Below are 24751 nucleotides of genomic sequence, written 5' to 3'. Positions count from 1 at the left end.
GACTGGGCCTCAAGTGTTGTATGTCAGCATTTCCACACTGTATTGGTTGAAGCAGTCCCAAAGGGAATCCAGATTCAAGGGTAGGGCACATAGGCCCTACCTCTTCAGGGGAAATCTATTAAAAAATTGTGACCATTTTTTACAATGGCCATACTGCATGATGGACACTTGTGCCTCAGTGCTTCCTTCAGGCCTGCTGTGTCTGCAGTCTCCATCCACACAGATTTCTACACAGGCGAGTTCATTGTCATTTCCAATGGACATTCCTCAGTCAGCCATTGTATTAGTTTCAAACTTATTGGCTTAAAACAATACAAATTTCTCCTTTTATAATTCTAGGGATCAGAAGTTTGCTTCCCTCTTATAAGAACCCTTGTGATTATGTTGAACCCACCTGGATAATCCAGGATAATCTCCCCATCTCAAGATCCTTAATTTATTTGCATCTACAAAGTCCCTTTTGCCATGTAAAGTAATACATTCACCGGTTCTGGGGATTGGAATGTGAACATCTTTGGAGAATTGTTACCCTGCCTACCACCGCTGTGTTTTGTGAAGCAATGGATCACTTGTCTTTATAACCCTGTGATTATCATGTACTGCTTTGTAATGTAGATTTTATGATTTTTTGGCCAAAGAGAAACTCTTAAACAAACCAGATGCAATATCCGTTTCTTATAGCTTCTGAAATTGTTATTAAAAGTTGGATGTTATTATTCATCCCATGACTGTCAGCTTAATCTTGCCTTTAGCTAGCTTGGTACAACTTCTAATTGTCAGACTTTTGTGAAAAAGTCCTGATCTGATTTTCTAATTCTTCACAGCAAAATTCTATGACAATTATCCTTCCCAGGCTTTAGCCCAGTACCTGACACAGAGTAAATTTTCAAATAATGTGTGTCGAATAAATTGAATCTCTGTATTGTTGATGAAAATATTGGGTATGAATTCCCTTCATCAGGTGGCGCCTTTAAGTTGCAAATAATAATCCATTAATAATAAAGTGTTTTCTTTCCAGAGGGTTTGCTCTCTGAGCACAATCATTTGGTTAGTGAAGTTGTTCGATGGTGTTTGTTATGCTGGCTCGTGTTAAGATAAAAGAGATTTCTAGACAACTGGCAGCGATCTGACACTGACCTCCTTCTGAACTAGGAATTTTTATACTTCTCTATCACAAATGACAAAACTCACCACATATCAAAGGACTTTTCCCAATAGTGTGTTTATTAAAGGAAAGGAGGTATAAATATCTCAGCTAACTACAGTAGAGTTCTGATATTCACCTTCAGTTTCTCTTCACTAAAACCCTTGGCCAGGTCTGGCTAAAGTAAATGATCCTATTCTGATTTTGTATCTTCATTTTCTTGCCATTGATTGAACAGGGTGGCCAATTCCTGTCTCAACCTGTGCTGAGTCATGTTGCAGTATTCACCTTTTCGTATGAGAACTGATAGGTGAATTGCAGGAAACTTTTGTTTTCTAACTACCAGTACTCAGTTATAAATTCACATCACAATGTCTACATCAGTGATGGTTCTATAGCTATTTCCACTTGCTAATGGGGAGATACATGCAAAAACGGAAACAGAAATAGAAGGCTCCGCATTAATTTTCCCTTTGGAAAAAGTATGCCCATTCTCTGCCTGCACAGAAGGGTTTCATACATCAACTTAATGTTTAGCAGAAACAAACAAATAACTTTTAGGCTGAGTTCTTTCTGATAAATGACCCTCTCAAAGCTAGCAACCCTCATAATTTTTATGCACTTGCCCCATTTCAAAGTCGCCATCTTATGTTGGTCTCTGAGTGGTTATAAAAGCTACTTTTCCTTGAATACTGGATTTCCAACAGGTCAGGCAACTGGCCATGCCTAGTGAAGTTCTGTGGGGCTGAACAACAGTGGGAAGTTTCTCACTGGAAATTTCAGGAGATGCAAAAATGGGAGTCTTTAACAGAGAGCAAAGAACCTGCTAGAAAGCTAAAGTCTAAGAAACTGGAAGAATCCAAAGGGTGTCCTGAATGTCAAAGCTAGAAGCAGGTATAAGTACAGAGCCAGGAACCTAAGAAAGAGAGAGATGGGAAGAAATGGAAATGGGTGGAAAAGAGTAAATGGAGAGTATTCTGGAGCAAAGACTTAGAACAGGAGCTACTATCCATAGTTCGCTTTTACATGCTGTCAAGAGCCATGCATGGGGTGGAGTTTGGAGAGTTGTTCAGTGTTCATTTTATTCCCCATTTGCCCTTCCATATCCATTCTCTAGCTTTCTTTGCCCTGATTTGAACCCCTTTAGATTCCATCATCCAAGTTCTCTTACTATATGTCTTCCAGTTGGGTTTGGCCAACGGAAGGTTCCAGGAAGAGATCTGAGAGCAGGAGGAGAGAGAGATCAGAGTATTTATTCGTGCCGACACCCACCTACTGAGTTGCAGATTGGCAGCGGTTGAGTTCTACTGGAGCCTTGGCTCCTGCTTAGTGGCCCTTTCCAACAGCTGCAGGTATCACTGGGTTCCTACAATTTTGCTTTCCCACTTGCCCCCTCAGGCCTAAGTACAATAGTAGCTTCCCACCCTTACTAGCTCCAAGGTGCTTCACCATCCATTGCTGGTTCTTATTTCCCTGCCGTCACCTCTGTAAATATTCCCTTCTTCAAAATTCCATTTGGGTGTGCCTTCTGTTTCCTGTTGCTGAAACCCCAACTGATAGTCAGTGAAATGGATATTTACTAGAGTTGGCAAAAATTCTAAACGTTTCTGAGTGGTGTTGCTATCAGTTATGTAAGTTTGTATTCTGTGCTGTAAGTCACCCTTTCATGTGACTTGTGATTCAGGAAGAAAATGCTTTGTTCCTGCCTTTTAGTGGCTTATGGTCTGTCAAGATTACAAGACCGAGCACACGAAATAGCATAACACTGTGAAGGAATTGCTATAGTGCTGGGAAATGTAATGGGAGAATGGAAAAATTACCCAAGTTCACTTGGGGTTGTCAGGAAAATTCTCTATTGGCAACATGAAGAAGGAATCACTCCCGGACTGATGACCGATTGTCTTCCCTTAACTCCGTAAAGACAAAGATATCCTTTTCTCCCCAGCAGACATCTAAGCAAAGATATCTTTATCATGTAAGCCCTTCCTGAATCAAGCTTATCTTTGGTCAGGTTCCCCAGAGCAGAGACTGAGATGAGAATTCAGGTAGAAGCTATTTATGAAGGAGGTCCTCCTAGGAGAAACCAGTAAGGGAGTGGGGCAAACAAGACAAGAAAGGGGAAGAAGCCAAGGGTTTGAAATCTGGTGATATCCCAGCCTCAGCTTAATCCCAAAGGGAGCTCAGAAGTATAAATTGCATCTCAGAGTTGTTTCCCTTGTGACAAGGGAAGGGAGAGCCTTCGCATTTCCGTACCAGTTAGTTATTGCTTATGAGCTGCCCAGGGTGGGAGGGTGGGTTGGAGAGCAATGTAAGCCTCCCAATAGATCCAGCGAAGTGGATCCAGTAGCCCAAGGGTAGGTCTCTGAAGACAGTGGCAGGTGAGAGTAGTTAGGAGACAAGCAAGTGGATGCTAAGGAATGGTTACATAGAACCCAGAGAGGTGAGTCTAGGGAATCTGACCAGAGCACCAGCATGATCTACTACATGCCCTTCCAGAAGCACATCTGCAGCTATTTAACACACACTTAGGCAAAATCCTGGGGCAAAACAAATAAGTACAACTTTCTTCATATGTACATTTTTAGGTTCTGGAGGCTTTGGAAGAGATCTGGAGTGATGCTTTGTCTCTAAGGTAACCAATGGGATCCCAGGATACCAGATTTTCTGTGCTAAAGCCCAGATGGTCCTGTGTAACCTGGGACAGTTGGTCACTCTACCTGTGACTCTACCTGAAATGCCACTCAGTGAAGAACTCTCAGGTTATCTCACCGAAGATGTAACCCAAGCAGAGCCAGTTAAGTATAGGAAGGTTGCAAACCTCCCCTGATGTAGCACTCAGTGGTTTCTAGAGCTGCACAGAGTCTGGAAATCTGGGAAGAAACTGAGTCTCAATAAGGGATGTGGAGACTGCAGAAGAGGAGGCAGAGGGCTTCAACTCTGGATTATGGTTGGTATAATCCAGGTATGGCAATGGCTTTTACAACACAAAGCAGCAAGAAGGGCCCTTCTCGGACTTCCCTGGTGGTGCAGTGGTTGAGAGTCTGCCTGCCGATGCAGGGGACGCAGGTTCGTGCCCCGGTCCGGGAGGATCCCACATTCCGCGGAGCGGCTGGGCCCTTGAGCCATGGCCGCTGGGCCTGCGTGACTGGAGCGCTCCTCAACGGGAGAGGCCACAGCAGTGAGAGGCCCGTGTACCACAAAAAAAAAAAAAAAAAAAAAAGAAGAAGGGCCCTTCTCAAGATGCACTTCTGAGGAAGACCTTGGTTCCCTAGGATAGGAGAGGGTGCTAAGATTCTCTAGAGTCTCATAGCAGTGGGACTAGCTCAGGCTCAGGACTCTCCATTGACCTCTCCTGAGAGGTTTCTCCCAGATAAAATTTCCAGACTAGTGCTTTCATGCTCCTTATTCTTCAGGGAGGAGGCAAAGGAAAAGATGTTTGACATGAGTTTGAATTTTCTTAAAGTGTTACTGTGAATTCTATTGATGTGTTAATAAATTTCCATTTAGCAATGTTCTTGTTTAGCTTTATTTCAAGTCGAATGTGAATGATGATGAGTAATAACACTTCAAATTACATCAATTTTCTATATGAGAAATTATGCCATGTTCGTGACATTTTTGTTTTTCTAAAAGGGAATCAAAAGGTGATTCATGACTACAGCTTTTAACTTATGTATGGGTTGAACGTTTTTCTAAAGAATGTTGTCGTGATGATTTCACCCTGGGTAAGCTGAAAGGGTTTCAGAGTGAGGGTTGTGAGTTATTGAATTAGAGATCAGTTTGTATGCAGGTGTCAATTGTAACTGTAAGAATCTTCTGAATTTAATGATTCCCAGAGCTAGAATGATGGTTCTTTTTTTTTTTTTTTTTTTCCCCGTACGCAGGCTGCTCACTGTTGTGGCCTCTCCCATTGCGGAGCACAGGCTCCGGACGCGCAGGCTCAGTGGCCATGGCTCACGGGCCCAGCCGCTCTGCGGCATGTGGGATCTTCCCGGACCGGGGCACGAACCCGCGTCCCCTGCAACGGCAGGCGGGCTCTCAACCACTGCGCCACCAGGGAAGCCCTAGAATGATGGTTCTTAATTCTAACTGCATGTGAAAAATATTTAAGGAGCTTTAAAATAATTCCAATATCTGGACCCCACTCAAGACTAGTGAAATCTGAATTTCTGGGAGTGGAGTCCGAGCAGGCGGGCTTCATGGGTCCATGACATATGCAGTTCCATGGGGCCTTGAACTTACAAGGGCCTGACCTCACTCACTTGTCCTGTCTCAATGGACAGTTGCAAGCAGTCAAGCCATATGAACCTTGAAGGAAGCATCTATCATCACATCTCCTACATACAGCCTTAGGACCCAGGCTTAAGCAAATAGGGACGGGCAGTGCCTTTTTCTTGGTCCACTGCTCTTCAAATCAACAGGCTGAGAAGTTGGCTTACTTTGTGCCCTTTGCGTCAGTGAGGTAGGAGAACCACCATTAGTTTCTCCTTTCAGCCAGGTACCCAGTGAGGTCTTGAAACCGTGTGAGACCCCTAGCGAGTCATCCACTAGTAGAAGTCTCTGAGCCCTAGACACCAAAAGGAGTGACCCAGAGGCTAGAGAGAAAAGTAGGCAGAAATCCCAAAGTCCTAAGTGCTTTCCCTTATTATCCTCACTCTCCAGAATGGCCCTTGCTGAATCTTGTGTTCTTTGAGTCACAGACTCCCTTTCGCATCTTTATCATTGGAACACTTGAGCTACTTCACAGAAACCAGGGGAAGACCAAATGATGCAAAAGAAAGGTCTTGGGTGGACAAGTCCTATGATTCAAAACTGATCAGGTTTATCTTTGTTAATATATTCAGAAATGAAAATTGAGCTGATGAAGAGAAAGAGAACACAGTGCTCATCATAAATGTTCTTCACATTGTACACTATCTTTCATTATTAAGTCTTTGTTTCGATAAAATAAAAGTAGTCAAAAAATGAACTGGCTTTCCTATCAAGAAATGGGAGAATGCTTTGAACATTCTTCAGTTCTATTCAGTGAAATATATGAAGCTATAATGTTTGCATCAATCACTCTTTCAAAAAATATTCATCGAGCACTTACACTGTGCCAGACACTGTTGTAGGTGCAGGGGCTCCAGCGGTAAATAAGACCGACAGAAATCCCTGCCCTTAGGGAATGCATATTCTAGTGGGGAGATGCAGACAATAAAAATGAGTAAGATATATAGGATGTTTGATGGAAACAGATGCTACAGAGAAATATAAAGCAGGAAATGGAGCTGCTGGAGGTTAAGGTCCATAGGGGTTGGGGGTTCAGGTAATATCTAAATGATCACCTTGGTCTTGGGCACTGGGGAAGTTTCATCCTCACTACTGGCTGGGATTGGCTACCACTACCCTAGGGAGCCAGAGAAGGTTTCTTCTCCGGGACCCAACTGCTGGGTTGCACTTCCAGAGATGGAGTCAGCCACCCTATTTATACCATCAAGTAGGTTTAGCGGTTGATGGAATTCTCGTGCATTGTAAAGATGAGCGACCTTTACTGAGGATATCATAACAAAAATACCATGAGTAGACTACCAACATTTTAGACTTTTCTTCATGAGCCACTTTTTACAAAAGCTAATATAAAATTTGTTTTCATTCTATTGTAACACTGTGATTCAATGGGTGGGCTATAGTAGAATTACACCTGCACATTTTCATGAAGAAATAAATCCGTGGGGCCTTAAGCAGCTCCTGACTGTTTCAAACATTTTCAAAAGGTGTTAGAGCCTAGGTATCAAGATCCAATAACAGACACACAGAGAATTATTCCAGCTTTCCTTTCTTCAGAAAATTGACACTTTCCTATTTCTCCCAGGCACTTCTGACTAAAGAACCACTCTATTCATCTTCAAGTGGTGCACACTTCTCTCAAAAGTATTGGGTTCTCTTTTATGGATAATATACGAAGGGGGAGGATTTCTGATACTGACTGTGGCTTTATATTGATATCTGTCTGAGGCATACATTTCAAAATGAGTTCCTCACTAGCAGTGGCAGCTCCGGCGTTTCTATTTGGGAAGGACACAGGAGCTGCATCTAAGTGGAATTTGGAGGTGTGGGCAGGCAACGGGGTTTGCGCTGCGGCTTGCTTGATGTTGCATTCTCATATCAAATACATTATTTTTATTCAGCTTAGGTATTTTAGGGGGCTGGCTGGAGAGGGGGTGAGAGCTGGTGGTTATTAGAGAGGATGAGAACTCCCTGCCTCACCTCCTCACCACAAATGCTTACCAGACTGGGATGAGTAAAGAGAAAAAGCTCCTAGCTGACCTTTCACTCCTATGTCCCATGTCACCATCAGAGTCAGGTCTGGGACTTCTACATAGAGCTCTGAAATTAAGTTTGTCTTGGACTCTCCTTTTCTTCCTCTTCTCCATCTCTCCTCTACCCACGCTACCCAATCCTTCATCTAGTTCCAGCTAATCTCTGCTTCTCAGTTCAACTTGGCAAATATTTATGGAGGATACTCTATGAGCTCAGCATTCGACTAGACAATGGGGGGAATATAATGATGAACTAATAAGCATACACGTTGGGAACTGACAAGAGTTTAGGCCGGGAACTCTTCCAGACTTATTTACATCTTAATTTGGGATTACTGAAGACCAAAAGTTTTAAGATAAAGGGTGGAAGCTATTTAAACCCAACAGCTGGAGGTGGAATTGATTCAGTGGGGTGCATTGGGTGTTGGGGGGGGCGCCATGTGTGCAGAGGACCCTATCCTGCACCTTTTAAAGTCATACCACCTATGTATCATGTAATCTCAAAAGAAGAGAAAAATCTCCAAGATTCTTTGAACAGGTTAAGATTCTGTGACTCCATGATTCTCAGCTGTAGCCAAGTCCCATCTTGGAGGAGCAATTAGATTAGGTACATTCTCAAGATTCCTTTCAGTTCCTCATGATTCTACCCTGCTGTCGTCCTTCATGTATTGAGATGACTCTGCCTTTCATTCTTCTTTTTTTTAAATTATTATTATTATTTTTTATTTTATTTACTTTTGGCTGTATTTTTTGTTGCTGTGCGTGGGCTTTCTCCAGTTGTGGCGAGAGGGGGCTACTCTTTGTTGCGGTGAGCGGGCTTCTCATTGCTGGGGCTTCTCTTGTTGTGGAGCACAGGCTCTAGACACCCAGGCTTCAGTAGTTGTGGCTCGTGGGCTCAGTAGTTGTGGCTTGCAGGCTCTAGAGCGCAGGCTCAGTAGTTGTGGTGCATGGGCTTAGTTGCTCTGCGGCATGTGGAATCTTCCCGGACAAGGGCTTGAACCTGTGTCCCCTGCATTGGCAGGCAGATTCTTAACCACTGCGCCACCAGGGAAGCCCTGCCTTTCACTCTTGAACATTCTACACTTGAACATTTCCCCTGTGCTGGATACGGAAGATGATGGGCTGGCATTACCAGGAGTTAATGATTCCGTGGTGTATTGCTTTCCTAGGGCTGCAGTAACAAAGTACCACAAACTAGATGGCTGAAAACAACAGAAGTTTATTGTTTCACAGCTCTGGAGGCTAGAAGTCCAAAATCAAGGTGTTGGCAGGGCCTCTATGGGAGGATACTTTTTTTCCTCTTCCAGCTTCTTTGGCTTGTGGGAGCATAACTCTGCCTCCATCTTCACATGGCCGACTTCCCTCTGGGCCTGTGTCTTTTCTTCTCCTCCAGCAAAAACACCAGTTGTATTGGACTAATGACCCACCCTACTCCAGTATGACTTCATCTTAACTTACATCTTAATTACATCTGGAAAGCCCTATTTCCAAATAAGGTCACATTCACAGGCACCATGGGTTAGGATTTCAACATATTTTTGGGTGGACACAATTCCACCCACAACATCTGGTGACCAACAATGTTTGTCCATGCCTAGGAATAAGGCTTTGATTGGCAGCCATGAAACAGACCAAAACAAAATGGTCCGTGGGGTAGGAAACCATGATCCGACTAGCCTGATGTGCTAATCAGTTGTGCTAACCAGTCCTAAATGTATTTACCCTATCACACCGGCTGTAACACCTTTCTTTCCCTTCCTTCCTCCCTCCCTCCCTTTTTCCTTCCTTCCTTCCTTCCTTTCTTTTCTTTCTTTCATCATGGAATGATATGGTTAAATATTTGGTGCTGTGAAATTTATGGGAAGATCTGGATCAGAAAAAGGTACTTTCCTGTGAGTAAGGTAAATACTGAGGAAATACTGAGGTATTCATCAGTTTATCACATACCCCCATACCATAAGAGAGAGCTTACCTAGGGTTTTGTAACTGAAGGATCTGTTACAAGTATTCAGGTTTATATTTAGCTTTGAATTACACACACACACACACACACACACACACACACACATCCACATCCACACACATCCACACACACATATTTTTGAGTAACTTAGCTGACAGCATCAACATTTCATTCTGAGCATTCCATGGGTGGTATTGTCTCTATCACCATTGTCTTGTGAGATAACTGGTCACATATTTCCCTAGCACAAGGAGACCAGTTAAAGTAATTGGTATTCTGCAAATTTGAACCAATGCCTTGCTCACTAATCCCGATCAGCCAAAGTGAAGAAACTTAGTTCATGCTTTTCTTAGAGCCAGAATAGGAAATTTTGGCAAAAAGAGCTGTCCCATCATCTTCCCTTCTCCTGTAAATCATCTCCAGGTCTGCAATTCTCAGTTATCATAGGAAAGAAAGGAGAGAAAGCCATGCACTAGGCTCAGGCTCATGATAAATGATAGCACAGCCCAAAGAGTAAGTGAACAAAAATGATTAAAATAATCCTCAGGAGAAACTTTCTCAAGAGAGGAAAGCTAATGTGTTATAAAACTCTTTATACGGGTGAGGATCAGAATGGGAGATGCCAATAGGATTAAGCTGTTACAACGAACTTATTTTTTGTTTTAACCTCACTGTTTTGAATTTGGACTGGTCATTGGAACTCCTTCTCCTTGGCTCTACACGGGATGTTCAGATCTGTTCTTATCAATGTCACAAAAATACTTTTGAAAACAAGTGGAGGGTGACACAGGATTCCCTGGAGACATCATGAGTGTCCAGCTGCACTTTCTTATTAAAAGATCAGTGAAAAATTCTCAGTAGCCCAGGAACTAAAAGGGGAACGTGAAATGTAATGGTGTAATGGTGTTTGGTCAGTGGAGCAAGAGATTTGTAGCCGTGAAAGAAAATACAGATAAAGTTATTTGGATTATGCTTTTTATACATCTCTTAGCATAATTCGGGCTTAGAAAGGACCTCAATTGTGATTTTGTTGGCTTAGTTTTGACCTGAACAAAACGGATTTGCTGGTTTTGTTTCTCCTTTTTATTCAAATGGTACACACCCTCCTGGTTTTGAGAAATCTGATCGTTATCTCTTAGTTAGAACCAGGCCTGATGAAATACTCTTTCCAGTTTTGGATGTTTGATCATGCTGGATTCCTACCAGAAACCTCAAGGGAGACTTGAGGGATAAAGATGACTGTCAAGTGAGCTATGGATTAGGGTCTGATTCTTTGGTAGAAGTTCAATGAAAATAGTTTAGGCAAAGGTAGATTCAATAAGGCAGACAAAAATGCTTTGGGGAATAAGCAAGGCAAAGCAAACACACAGGAACTCATTAAAGAAGCAGCCAATGAGCAATTCATAACCAATATCTGATATATAATTTAAGACCCAAAGGTTACTTAATATCAACTCTATTGCAACACACAAGCACAGAAAAATCTGGCTGGCAATTGTTCTTGAGCTTGCCTTAGCTGTTTTTATTTCACGCAAGTGTTTCTCCGGAGGCACAAAAAAATGTAAGAGTAAAATCGGATTTATCGGAGGTATTTACTTGGATTAATTAGGTAATAAAAGCATTTTCAAATTGCTAATTTACTAAGCAATGCCACTGGAATGCTGAATTACTTTACTTTTATTATGATGTTCAAAAGAGATAAATGCAGGCCTGGCCACAAAACCAAAGCAGAGGGAAGAGAGGCAGCAGTCATTCTTTGCATAATTACTGGTATTTGTCATCCTTGCCTTGAAAAGGGGATCATCAGGTTTTCTAAAGACTGTTTTCTTTGCTTCAGAGCCTCTTCTCCAGCATGCTGTTTATCATCCATGTTGTCCTCATTTACCTAGCAACAAATGCACGACGAATATGCTTTTCATTAGTCAATTTAATGAATTTAATTTTGGTTCAAAATGTTAATTAAAAAGTGTGCATTTCATTGTTATAAGGATAAAACTGAAAAAAACTCTTGGTTCTCAAGTGTTAGGTTAAATGACTAAAAGCAGAATTCAAAAACAGGGTTAATTAGTATGAAATTTAGTGTCGTGAGCCTAAGGTTGATTTTGATCATCAATTATAATTAATTTCCTATCCCTTTAAGAAAACAAAGGCTCAAGAACCATGGTATCCACAGCTTTATTTACATTTAAGGAGAAATTTTTGAAGAAAACAAGTGTAAGAGGAAACAAAGTTTGCAGCAAAGACAAAAGCACTAAAGAAAAAGCTGCTATCCATCACTAGAAAATGAATAAGAATTGTATTATTTCTTGGCTTTAAAAAAAAATCTGTTCTTTGCCAAATCTAACAATGTTGCCAACCTGGAAGAAAAAGGATCCATTTTTTCTACATAACCACATTTAATAATTTCCATGAAACTGACATTTTAGAACTATGGCAAAAAGCCAAATTAAAACTTTTGGGTTCCTAATCCCTAAATCCCGAGCTCGTTTTCTTAAGAAATACCTACGATACACTTTAAAAAGAACCCAATTAATAATTACAGAGGGCTTAAATAACGCATACACACTGGATCTGCTTCTGGAAAACACAGCTGTTCTGTTATTTATATTTGGCTATTTTTAAAAATTAGAGATGTGGCCATATATATAGAAAGTAACTTTTTAAAAAAAACAGTGACTCTGTTGTCTTCTACATCATTAAATCTGAAAAAAGCCCCTACAACCAATTAGCTTGGAAATCTCATATTCATGCTTCTGAATGTTGCTGCGGTGGTAACAAGGAAAGCAGCACATCCAGGTATTTAATGTATCAGAAACAAGGCACAGGCAGCAACTTGTATCCCGCGGCAGTTGACATGCTAATTTCTTCGCCTCCTCTCTCTCGCACACTCCACCCCGCTTCACCCACCCCCTTCCCCACAAGACACGAGGTACCCTCTGGGCCGTGGAAGGTGCCTCGCGGGGAGTGAAGAGACACCGGAAGAGCGAGGGCAGAGCGCGCGGTGCCCACGCCCTTGGCCGCTGGCTGAGTGCGGGCGGCCGCCGTGGGCCGGGGAAGAGGGGAGCGGGGTAGGAACGCGGGGTGGAGGCGGAACCCCTCCACCCTCCTTCGCCCGGGACTGGGGATCTGCGGCAGGAGGCGCGGGGCCCGCAGCCCCCGGCTGGGCCCGGGCGAGGATGGGCGGGCGGGGGGCGGAGCGCTGCGCTGCGCTGCGCGGGGCGGCGGGAAAGGGGCGGGGAGGACAGCTCTGGCTCGGGCGGGCTGAAGGACGGTGGCAGAACCTGCGGGCTAGGTGGGAGGCTCAACGTCAGGGAGGAAGGGGAGCGAGGACCGCCGCTGCCGAGGAGCGAGGAGACGTTTGGAGGCCGAGGGTCAGGCCGCCGCCACCTCCTCCAGCAGTGGACACGGCGGAGACGGCGCAGCCGGCGGGCGCACCGGCCGCAACGGCCACCCTGCGCGCAGGTGGGCAACCCCGCTGCGCTCTGTCCCCTCCTGGGCCGCCACGGGCCGGATGCCCTCCCTTCCCGGCCGCTGAGCTCAGGGACGAGGGCTGGACAAGTCCGGGGGCCGGAGGAAGGTGCACGGCCCCTCGGGGTGCACGCTTGTGCGCGCGCGCTGTGCTAGGTGGGGAAGAGGCGCGGAAAAGCTGCGTCCCTCGGGAGTCACTCCCTCGGGGTTCGCGGTCCCCACCCCACCCCCTCCTGACGAGCTGACCCCCCGAGCGGCTTCGGAGGACTGCGACCCCCTTCCCCTGCCCGCAGTCTCGGTGGTGCGTGCAGTTCGCCCCCCTCTTCCCAATCCACACCCAGCATCCATCAGGACGCCCCTGCTCGGGGCCCGCGGGACTGTAGGAACCTTGGGAGAAGAGAGTGGTGGCAGGACCAGGCGGGGCGTGTGCGGGGAAGGCAGGAGTTGCTCGAGTATTGTCTGCCGGGGCGGGTGCCTGAGCCCGCGCGCTCCCTAGCCCTTTCAGGGCCAGAGGTGGAGGTGGGGGTGTGTGGATGGGGGGACGGGGGTGGGAGAGCGGGTTTGCCGAACTTCTCTCCGAAGGCTGACTGTGTGCATGCACTTGGCGCCTTGTGCAGGTTTGGACGAGGGTTTCATGGAGGCACGTGGGAGCAGGATAGGTCGCTGGTGGGCCCCCCAAAGAGCCTCTTGGGATGGCCCAGCGCGCCTTTGGGGTTGGGAAGGAAGAGTGTGAGTGTGTGTGAATGTCCGTCCTACGGAGGAGGAGGAGAAGGAGAGTGGATCAAGGAGACTTGATTTTCATGGATTGGCTGCAATTCCTTAAACCAGACCAGAGTTTCGGGGCATTAAAGTGAATTACCGGTAAGTGGGGACGGGTCCCTAGTGGGGCTAAAAAGGCCCCGGGGTTTGCCGGGTAGCGGGCTCGGTGGGCCTGCTTGCTGGGTGGCTTCTGGCGCTGTCTCGCCTAGGGGTGGGGGTGGGGATGGGAGTGGGGGGGGAGGGAGTGGTGCCTGTGTCTTTGGCTTAAGGTGCTGGAGCTGGGGCACTTGTCCTGGACAGACTGTGGGACCAGGAGGAAGCAAACAGCTGTGCGGTGCTGTCTGTTATTCTCAATTAACTCTGGAATCTCAGTGTCTGTCTGTCTGTGTCTCTGTCCTCTCTCTGTGTTCTCTCTCAGACACACACGCACACACACACTTCACACTACACACCCTGGCGTAGTCTGCTTGTCTGTCTGCCTCTGTCTGTCACACACATCCACACCATACACACACCCTGGTTAGGTCTGTTATTCTAAATCAACTCCGGAATCTCAGTATGTTGTGTGTGTCTGTGTGTGTGTGTCTGTGTGTCTGTGTGTGTCTGTCTGTCTCTCGCACACCACACACAGACACATCCCTCTCACCTCATGGCTGCTTTGACTGATAGTTGCTCATGGATTTTATTCGTTACTTGTTCTGCTCATGGATTTTTATTATTCTTTTTTTAAGAAAAAAGACCTACCTGTATGAGAATCTGTGGGGTGTCAGAAAGACCTTTCAGCGCTCACCCACATTCAAATCAAGAATAGGGCTTTAGGATGAAAATACCCCACCTAACTGTTTTAGATTGGACAAAGCTCTAGTTGGTGTTAGAATTAACATTATTATTTTAAATAGACATTTTACAACCATGCGACAGAGTAATCTTTGCCTGGATCTCTCCCTCTTTCTTTTCTTTGTGGTAATTTACAGAATTCTTAATTACCCAATTAACAAAGTGGTCAAGTTGTCTTCTTATATTAAAAGACAGGTCTTGAAATGGTTGTAGGGTTGGCAGGAGAATGGGTTCCGTGACTCCATTTCTTTAATGAACTGATCAGAGTGGTGTTGATCTAAGACTTATGTATGGTTCGATTTCTAAATAATGTATCAAACCGTTGGGGGAGAGGGACTCCTTACAAATTTTCCACACAAAAAGAGAGAGAACACTTTTATCTCTTGGAGCAAATATTTTGCCACTTTCCCTTTAATTGTCCCTGTTAGATGCCTAGAAAAGATGCATGGTTGATGAATAAATACATGGCTTATTTCTCTTTTATGTCTACAGGTGGCAGTGTAGAAGCCAAGATGGGAGCTTCCAGAAGTGCTTTCGGAAAAATAAGAGTGAACCCGAGTAAGCAAGCACAGGGACCTGAAAAACCACAGGTATGTAGAACAATTAATCCACCTATGTGGCTTTAAAATTATTGCATTCCACTATCTTGACATTTATATCAACTTTTATGAAGTGAAATGTACTTTGAGGTCTTCTCAAAGGAGAAAACAAGTGTATTCTATTGCAGACGCTGTATTTAAATAAAAATACTGCACGTCATTATACTGCGTTACTTTTTACTGCTCTAAAAAAGAGGCATTGTGTTTCCCATTGTGATCACGTGGCTTTGCATTTAACTAGTTGTTGCTTGATGCTTGCTTTTAAAAACACTTTTCCTGAAACTGTATAAAACTGCAAATTGTTCTGAATAATTTCGGGCACTGTTACCCAAGCCACCCTATTGAGTCGACATAATAGTATCTGCTTTTTATAAAAACTGTCTCACTGTTGACTTGACATCTCACTTATCAGAATGCCGATGCATTAGGCTGCTGCTTCTTTTTTTTTTTTTTTTTGGCTGCTCTGGGTGGCATGTGGGAATCTTAGTTCGCAGACCGGAGATTGAACCCGCACCCCCTGCAGTGGAAGCTCGGAGTCCAAACCACTGGACTGCCAGGGAATTCCCTAGGCTGCTTCTTTTAAAACAGCCCTTCTGTTTTTAACCAACTTGTCATTTTTCTCCTCCTACCTTGCTGCTTTTCCAAGCCCAATATGTAACAGGTACCTTCATAATTCACCCACTTGACTCAACTAATGACAGGTTTAATATGGGATCAAAGACAGTCAAGTTCTCAAGTTCAGAAAGTTTTTCACTGTGACACAATTCAAAAGAATTTGCCGGGCTTCCCTGGTGGCGCAGTGGTTGAGAGTCCGCCTGCCGATGCAGGGGACGCGGGTTCGTGCCCCGGTCTGGGAAGATCCCACATGCTGCGGAGCAGCTGGTCCCATGAGCCATGGCCGCTGAGCCTGCGCATCCGGAGCCTGTGCTCTGCAATGGGAGAGGCCACAACAGCCCGCATACCGGGAAAAAAAAAAAAAAGAATTTGCCTTTGGTCATCATTAAAATATAAGGTTTTGCATATTAAGGCCCTTTTCCAACCACTGGGTATGTTATGAGTGGTAGAGGAAGTGGGTATGGGGGTGGGGGAAGCTCACCTTTTGTGGATTTTTATTTTCTTTCCTTAGATTTGTGGGCCATAGCTAATGATGTTTTCACAGGGAAGCTAAAGTTATTATCATATTGGTTGTATAAGGAGTAGGCATCAAAATGGCTGTTAAAGAGGATGAAGCTTTCTCTTTTCTTAGGGGGTGTATGCTTTCATCCAATGCCAGAATGCGGAGATATCTTTTGATTTTTGACATTCTGCCTTTATGGCTGAGGAGGGATTTGTTTAGCCCCTGCCAATGAGGGTGTAAAACAAAGTCAGATGCTGTTCTTGAAGCTTAAAAAGATCAAATTGGACACTTACCAGTAGAAAGCAAATCGGGAGCTCTGACTCAAAAAGTATAGACTAAACTAAAGACTGAAAGGTTGTTTACTGGAAAGATCCCATGAGTATGGAGTGGCTTCAGGAAAGCTCTTGGACATTTAGGAACACATAAATTTGCACTGCGTGGGACTTAGATTCATAATCTGACTCTAAACTGGGAAGTAACTAATCATCGCCCAATGTGGCTAAGAGGAATAGGGTCTAATCTTCTAAGTCAGAAAGGAAAGGAGTAAAGATGAGATTTTATTCCTTTTCGGAATGATAGCATTCTCATTATAGAGACATCAGTTGCTTTAGAGATATTTTATTTTATTTTCGAGATATAACATACATACAATAAAGTGTGTAAAATGCATTAATCTGAAGTGTACTGCTCAATGAATTTTTACATGTGTATATGCCCATGGGACTACCACCCAGGTCAAGATATAGAACATTTACAGCACCCCAGAAGATGTCCTTCTCTTTCCCCTTCTGGTCAGTTTTCATCCCACTTCCAACCTGAAGGTGACCACATGGTGATTTTGTTTTCACATTGTAGTTTTTGTTAAACTCCACTCGTTTTGTTAGTTGCTAAGCTCCATATAAATAGAATCATATAGAAGGGACTTGTGTGTGTGTGTGTGTATATCTTCTTTCATATAACATAATGTCTTTGCGATTCATCCATGTTACTGTATTAGTAGTTCATTCCAGTCTGTTGTTGACTAGTATATCCATTGTGTGGATAAACCACAATTTGTTTATCCATTTTCCTGTTGGATTTTTGGATTGTTTCCAGTGTGTGGCTAATATGAATAAAGCAGCTATGAATATTCTGGCTTATGATTTTTGGTGCACATGCTCACTCATTTCTTTTGAGCATATACCTTGTAGTGGAATTGTCAGATCACAGGGTAGGCTTATATTTAGCTTTAGTAGATATTGTCAAATGGTTTTCCAAGATGGTTGTACCAATTTAAATTCGACGAAGAGTTCCAGTTGCTCCACATTTTCACCAACACTTGGTTTTTTTTTGGCCTTTTTAATTTTAGCTACTTTTGTGGGGGCATAGTGGTATCTCCTTGTGGGTTTTTAAAACTGGTAAAATATACATAAAATTTACCATTGTAACAATTAAAAAATGTGTAGTGGTGTCAAGTACATTTACTTTGCTGTGTAACCATCACCACCATCCATCTCCAGAACTCTTTTCATCTTGCAAAACTGAAACTACCCATTAAATGTTTTGTAACCAGCTTATTTCATTAGCATAATATCCTTAAGATTCATTCATGTTGTAGCATGTGTCAAAATTTCCTTTCTTTTTATGGTTACATAATGTTCCATTGTATGAATATACACCACATTTTATTTCTCCATTTATCTGTTGGTGGACACTTGGGTCGCTGCCGCCTTTTGGCTATTATGAATAATGCTGCTAAGAACATGGGTGTATAAATATTTCTTTGAGACCCTGCTTTTATTTTGGGGGGTACATACCCAGCAGTGGAATTGCTGGATCATATGGTGATTCTGTTTTAATTTTTTGAGGAACCACCATACTGTTTTCTATAGACATTGCACCATTTTACATTCCCAACAGTGTATAAGGGTTTCAGTTTCTCCATACCCTTGCCACCACTCATTACTATTTTTTTGGATAGAAGCCATCCTAATGGGTGTGACGTGGTCCTTTAGGTCTTAATTTATGTTTCCTGATGAGTAATGTTGTTAAATGCCATTTCACATACTTATTGGCATTTGGATATCTTTTTGTGAAAGTCCTGCTAAAATCTTTTGCCCAGTTTTTAATTGGATTGATTTTTTCTTATTTCTTTGTCAAAGTTCTTTTGTATTCTGCACATGGGTCCTTTGTCAGATATATGTATTACAAACGTTTTCTCCCAGTCTGGCTTGCCTTTTCATTGTCTTCACAGTATCTTTTGATGATTTTTAATGAATCCAATTATCAGTTTTTTTTCTTTCATGGCTACTGCTTTTTATGTTCTATTTATGAAATCTTCACCTACTTTGGGGTTATTTTTAAAAACTTCCTTTCTAGTTACTGACAATATATAAAGGCGACCTGTTTGGAAGATACAATAAATTAACCAGAAGCAGATTTCAAAAAAGTACCCTAAGAATGAAAGTTAATGATGTTCTTTGCTGCAGCAGGTGCCAGAAGGGGTTTGAAAAAAAGTGTGTTTTTCTGTAAAATACATGGACACAGATGCTCTTACTCAAGCGGCTCCTGTTGCCATCTCCCCCACCGTCGCTCTGATTACGACCTCAGGGCCCCTCTAAAGTGGGAGGAACCCTAGGGAAGAGCCCCGTGGATGACTTGGCTAGGGGAAAGAATGTGGCAAAAGGGATGGTTTTCTATTTTTCCTTAATTGGTAATCCATACTTTCTGAATGATCCTTCCTCTCCTCTCTTCCATCCCCAAGGAGGGTTGCTGCTGTCTGGTGCTGCTTCTTTCCTTTGCCTCTGAAATATCCATGTCCCTGGGGATTCTGTCATTCATTAGCTTTTGCACTTCTCCATGTCCATCTTTTCCCTGAAGGCCCTGTGTTCACATTCACTCTCCTGTCTTGAGCTGGCCTGCTCCTCCTAACCTGTGTTCTAAAGACTACCCAGGTCTTTATCTCCTGTTCCCACCACCCCTTCCTCAACATAAGGTCCAGATCTGTATCCTTCTCTGTCTCTCGGACATTTCCCACTGGGTATCCCACAGGTGCCTTTCTTTCTTCCTCCCTCCCTCCCTTCCTTCTTTCCTTCCTTCCTTTTTTACTGAAGTATAGTTGATTTACAACCACAGGTGCCTTTCTAAAAAACCTGTGGTGTTCCTTTCCAGTCCGCTCTTCTGCTTTTATGCCTTAATGAATGTATTTGCTATAAATCTAGGATCCCAAAGTAGAAATCTTGGCACTGTCTCTGATCCTCCCATGCAACTTATATCACCCTCACAGCCCATATTTAGTGGTTGTCAAGGCTGCTGGATCCTTCTCGGGTCTCTGAAACATCTTTCAGAGGCATCTTCTCTTCCCTATATTTGCTACCTCATGGTTCGGGTCTCCTTGAGGATTGTAATAATAGCCTCCCAATTCATCTCCCTGATTCTTACTCTTGCCTCTAATCCCCCACTTGTCATCAGCTTTCATTTCCTAAAACAGATTTAATCATATCATTTCCCACTTAAAAAATGATGTGTAGCTCTCCATGCCTACAAGAGGCATTCAGATCCCGTAGCATGATCTACAGTATGACACCCTTCATTATTTGCCTTCAACCTGCTTTTCCTGCTCTGTCATCTGCCATTTCCTCCCTGCACTCCATCTGTCTTAAAACTGTTTTCCATTCCTAGAACATTCCTTGAGCTCTTTTCCTGCATATGTGCTTTTGCACGTGCTGTTTCTTCTACTTCTGATGTACTTTCCTGTCCGCTGGTGACTTACTGGTTTTTCATTAAAAACCAGCTGAAATGTGACCTCTTCTTTGACTGAGCCTCTGTATCCTCTAAGTAGACCTTGTTATTCACAGTTAGGGGAATGACTCCATAATTGCAGGCACTATCGCATATTAATCTTTGTACCCCCAGAGCACTACTTCAAATATAGAAGGTGTTTAACAAATGTTCACTGAATGAATAATTCATGAAGAAGCTATTCCTTACTATATCAGTTAGCTTTGGCTGCTCAACAAACCACCACAGTATTGGCTTGGTTAGTGGTTTAAAACAACCAGCATTTAGTTAGTTCTTGATTCCGTGGGTTGGCAATTTGGGCAGGACCCACCTGGGCAGTTCTTTGGATCTGGGCAGGTTTTTTGCTGGGCAGGTTGGGGGCTGGATCTTCCAGGATGGCCTCAGCTCCTCTCCACATGGTTTCTAATCTAACCAGGCTAGTGTGGCCTTGTTAACACTGTGGGTGGCAGAGTTCTAAGAGAGGGTGCGGAGGCATGCAAGACTTCTTGAGGATTAGGCTTGCAACTGGCACAAGGTGGTTCCCTCTGAATTCTGTTATCCGAAACAAGTCACAAAGCCAGCCCTGATTCAGGAGGTGGGGAAATAGATTCCCTCTCTTGAGGGAGGAGATGCAGTTATGCTGCAAGGAGCACAGATAGAGGAGAATAATTGCAGTCATTTTTACACTTACCTAGGAGCAGGAATATGAGATTAGACCAGGCTTGGTCCAGAGGGCTGATGACACGTAGGTCCCCAGTAGGGAAAATAGTTTTGACCCTGACAAATTGCGTCTATTTGCATCTAAGATGAGCCTAACTAAGATGGTCCAATGGTTCCTAGCATCCTCCTTTGGCTCTCCCCTCAAGTCCTCTCTCCATATCCTTTTTTTTTTTTTTTTTTTTTTGTCGTACGCGGGCCTCTCACTGCTGTGGCCTCTCCCGCTGCGGAGCACAGGCTCCGGACGCACGGGCCCAGCCGCTCCGCGGCATGTGGGATCCTCCCAGACCGGGGCACGAACCCGCATCCCCTGCACCGGCGAGCAGACTCTCAACCACTGCACCACCAGGGAAGCCCCTCTCCATATCCTTTTATCCAAAGCATGTTTAAGACAGCCCCAGTTTCCTTTTGGTAGTGATGAAGTACCATTGTTGCTGTGGGATGGGAAAGTTGCTCTTCAGTCCTGGTGAAAGGAGAAACGTCTCTCCTCCTCCTTCATTCTGGAAGCTGTTGTAGATACCCTTGGGCATTGGGGAACCTTCTCATTATGGAGCACCCTTGAGTATTTGCCATTGATTTGTCTCTAGCATCTGATTTAAGAGGCATTTTTGGAAAAGGAGAATGTCAGGAAGTGAAAAGAGATCTGATTGATTGAGGCTGTTCATCTGTGTTCTCCCTCACCATGTGTGAAAATTGAAGCTATTGTCCTACTGAGAAACAGTAGTAGTAGTTTACCCAATCTTAATGTTTGTGTGCTTTTCCAGCTTCTACAAACTATTCAGAGTGGAAACATGAATTTAAAAGTTTCTGATTTACTACCTATTAAAAGATCCTTTTTAAGGACCAGAGTTCATTAGGAGGAATTATTGTTCCAATATACAGGTAGTAGATTAGTTGAAACATAACGTGAAGTGACTCCAATTTTCCAGAGGTAATATAGTAACCATGGATAGATTTGAGTTTTTCCAGAACTTTATTTTAGCACACATCTGTATGTTTTAAGAGAGCTGTTTGAAGTATTTAAAGAAAACATAAACATTTTACCTCATTCAAGCTTATTTCTACTAATCCTAGAGATACAAATGAACTATTAAGTGACCAGAAAGCCTAAAGGAATAGGAAGCACTTCAAGGGCCTTAAGACCCCCTCTGGCCTCTTTATGAACTCTCATGTGTTTTCCACCTGCCTTGTGCCACTTCTAGATTGGCCATTGACACAGAGCCATGAAAAATCCACAACTCGAGTAATCCTCTGTCAAAATAACAGGTGTGCTACTATTTATGAAAATAGGACTTTAACTTATGTTAAAAAATATCTTCTAGAAGTTTTTCTCTTACGGCATGCTTTTCCTTTTATTTTTCAGAGAACAGAAGATTTAGTTCACATCTCACTTATTTATAGATCAGTTTCTTATTGAATCTCTGTATTGCATTTGCTACTTACTTAAAATGACAACATCAGTTCAAGTGGCCACAGTTGTCTTAGAAGACCATGACAATTTTGAGTTAGAATAATCAATATTTTTATCTGTTCATAATTTATCAAATCAAGGAATTTTAACAGCTTGCAATAGGGTACTAATTGAGATAGCATTTACAGGTTACTCATGCTTTGTTTTTCTAAAAGAGCTAGTTTAATATCACAGACAAGAGTCTAAAATATTTTATATATTATATTCCCAATATGTTGCATGATGTGTGTTTTCCTTCCTAACACATATTTACTGATGTATAAATACATAGTCTATATGTACTATACTATGTGGAGAGAGAAACACTGCTCTTCTGGTTCCCAGTAGGCTTCTAAATAGCTGTGGGGCCGCGCACATCATTCTAATGCTCTGGACTTGTTTTGTCATCTCTAACATAAGGGTTGGACTGTTTATTTTATTTTATTTTATTTTATTTATTTATTTTTTGTGGTACACGGGCCTCTCACTGCTGTGGCCTCTCCTGTTGCGGAGCACAGGCTCTGGACGCACAGGCTCAGCGGCCATGGCTCACGGGCCCAGCCGCTCCGCGGCATGTGGGACCCTCCCGGACTGGGGCACGAACCCGTGTCCTCTGCATCGGCAGGCGGACTCTCAACCACTGCACCACCAGGGAAGTCCCTGGACTGTTTATTTTTAGAGTCCTATCTTTTTCTGACACTCCGTCAGTCTTAATACTATGGTTGTGTTTTTTCCCCCTGACTTTAGTAAACTATCATAAAACTCTTACTGGGATTAAAATTTTTTGATCGCATAAAATGTAGAATCACATTACAAGGTTAATGAAATGAGATCAGTGGCTAGGTGGAAACCAGGAGGCAAGGATCCATCATAGTATATTCAAATTTATGTTATTGTGGAATTTTCCTGTGCTTGGTCAAGAGCAGAGTGACTACAATCCCACTAAAGAATGTACACTATTGTTGAGTAGGGTTTCCACACCCACACTGTCCTCTTTATCATAACCTCTTCAAGAATAGGGAGGGCTAAGTTGTATTAGACTAAGTTTGGGGGTGGCTACATGACTTCCTCAGTGCTTGCCAGGTTTTTGTACTAAGCATTTGACATTCACAAATCCAGGTGTGGTTTTCCTTATATTCATCCTGCTTTGGTTTGCTGACTTTCTTGAATTTGAGGGTTGATGTCTTTCATCAGTATTGGAAAATTCTCAGCCATTATCTCTTCAAATATTGCTTCTGTCCTCACTTCCTTCCCTCTGGCTCTCCAATTACATGGTCAGGAGATTCTTCATGTTTCTTACAATCTATTGTTTTTCTTTCTTTCCCCTTTTCTATTTGAGTTTTAACGTGAATGTTTTCCATTGACCTTTATCTTTAAGTTGACTAATCCTGTCTTTTGCTCTGTCTGGTATTGAACCCATCCAGTGAGTTAATGTCAGGTGTTGTATTTTTCTTAATTTCAGATACTTAATTTTTCTAGGATGTCCATTTGATTTTTTAAAATAGATTCTAGTTCTCTTTTGAAATCCTCCATCTTTTCATCCATTTCCTTCTCTTTTTTCTCTCTCTCTCTTTTTTTTAACCAATTAATCAGTTAGTTTAAAGGTCTTGTCTACTGAATCCAATAGGCTGAATCATCTGTGAGCCTGCATCTATTGTTTTCCTTCTCTTGAATATTGGTTACAGCTTTTCTTCATGTCTTCCAGAAAATATAATATAAAATATATATTATATAAAATATTGCAGCTTTTCTCATGTCTAATATTTTTTTTATTTTGTGCCAGACACAGTGTATGAAAGAATCTTGCTAGTTCTGGATTACATCTTTCTCTGGAGAGGATTTCCTTCTTTTCCTCTGTTTGGTAAATACAGTGAGGAGCTGATCACCTTCACTCCATCAGGAATTGAGCTAAGCTAAGGCCAGGTTGCAGTTTTAGGAAGACTCAATCCAATTATGGTTGTTTGTGCTCCTCAGGCCTGGCTCTCCTGGGCTTCTGATTGAAAACTTAGTGGGAGATTAAATTTTCCCCTTTGGCAGTCTTGGGCTTATTAGTCTCCTATCCCCTTAATTTTAAATTCTTGCAACTGTCTTGAGGAGAAACTTGGTTAAGTATTTGAGGCTGCATACCTATTTTAGTAAAAACTGCATCTCCGAAACACCGTGAAACTGGAGAGTTCACTCTAAAAAGAAACCTTGAGGTTAATATCTCAGCCTCCTTCTCGTAGCTCCAGAACTGAACACATGGGTGTATTTTCCATCTGTCACATTAGGCTTTACATGTTCATCAAAAAGCTTTGCTGGTTTCTTTTCCTCAGTAGAAATCCTTTCTCTTGGTCTCATCAGTATGAACCCAAAGTTCCCAAGTGCCCTGAGGGAAGAAGATCAGCAATTATCTGCTCACCTCAGAAGGGCTCCCTTCCTTTGATATTCTTGTTCTTGAGTCCTTTAGAGTCTAATGGAAGACTCATACTTTATTTTTCTTGCATAAAACATGTAAAACGGGATCTGCAATTTCATAATACATCATTTTCACATCCACATCTATTCTCTGTGTGGAATTTTCTGTTTAAACTGTAAACATTTTTCATCTTCGTGATAAAAGTAATTTTTGGTTGTAAGCACCTGCTGACTCATTA

The 24751-nt window shown here is 42.9% G+C and overlaps 1 protein-coding gene and 1 long non-coding RNA gene across 2 annotated transcripts in view; one reads left to right on the top strand and one right to left on the bottom strand.

Moving 5' to 3' along the window:
* Nucleotides 1-11068: 11068 nt before the first annotated feature.
* LOC125962903 (translation initiation factor IF-2-like) lies at nt 11069-13225 on the bottom strand. The gene is made up of 3 exons (XM_049704494.1): nt 13124-13225; nt 12343-13029; nt 11069-11294 (listed from the first exon to the last, which is right to left on the bottom strand). The coding sequence occupies exons 1-3, from the start codon at nt 13223-13225 to the stop codon at nt 11187-11189; spliced, it is 897 nt and encodes a 298-aa protein (XP_049560451.1). The 3' UTR covers nt 11069-11186.
* Nucleotides 13226-13420: 195 nt separating this feature from the next.
* LOC117197986 (uncharacterized) overlaps nt 13421-24751 on the top strand; it is a 98146-nt gene continuing 86815 nt past the window's right edge. Inside the window, exons 1-2 of the long non-coding RNA XR_007474846.1 lie at nt 13421-13738; nt 14966-15063. This is a non-coding gene — a long non-coding RNA (uncharacterized LOC117197986). The remainder of the gene's footprint in view (nt 13739-14965; nt 15064-24751) is intronic.

The sequence above is a fragment of the Orcinus orca genome, chromosome X (genome assembly GCF_937001465.1).
Source record: "Orcinus orca chromosome X, mOrcOrc1.1, whole genome shotgun sequence".
Lineage (NCBI taxonomy): Eukaryota > Metazoa > Chordata > Mammalia > Artiodactyla > Delphinidae > Orcinus > Orcinus orca.
The sequence above is the reverse complement of the archived record's forward strand: the minus strand, read 5'-3'. Positions and strand labels throughout refer to the sequence as shown.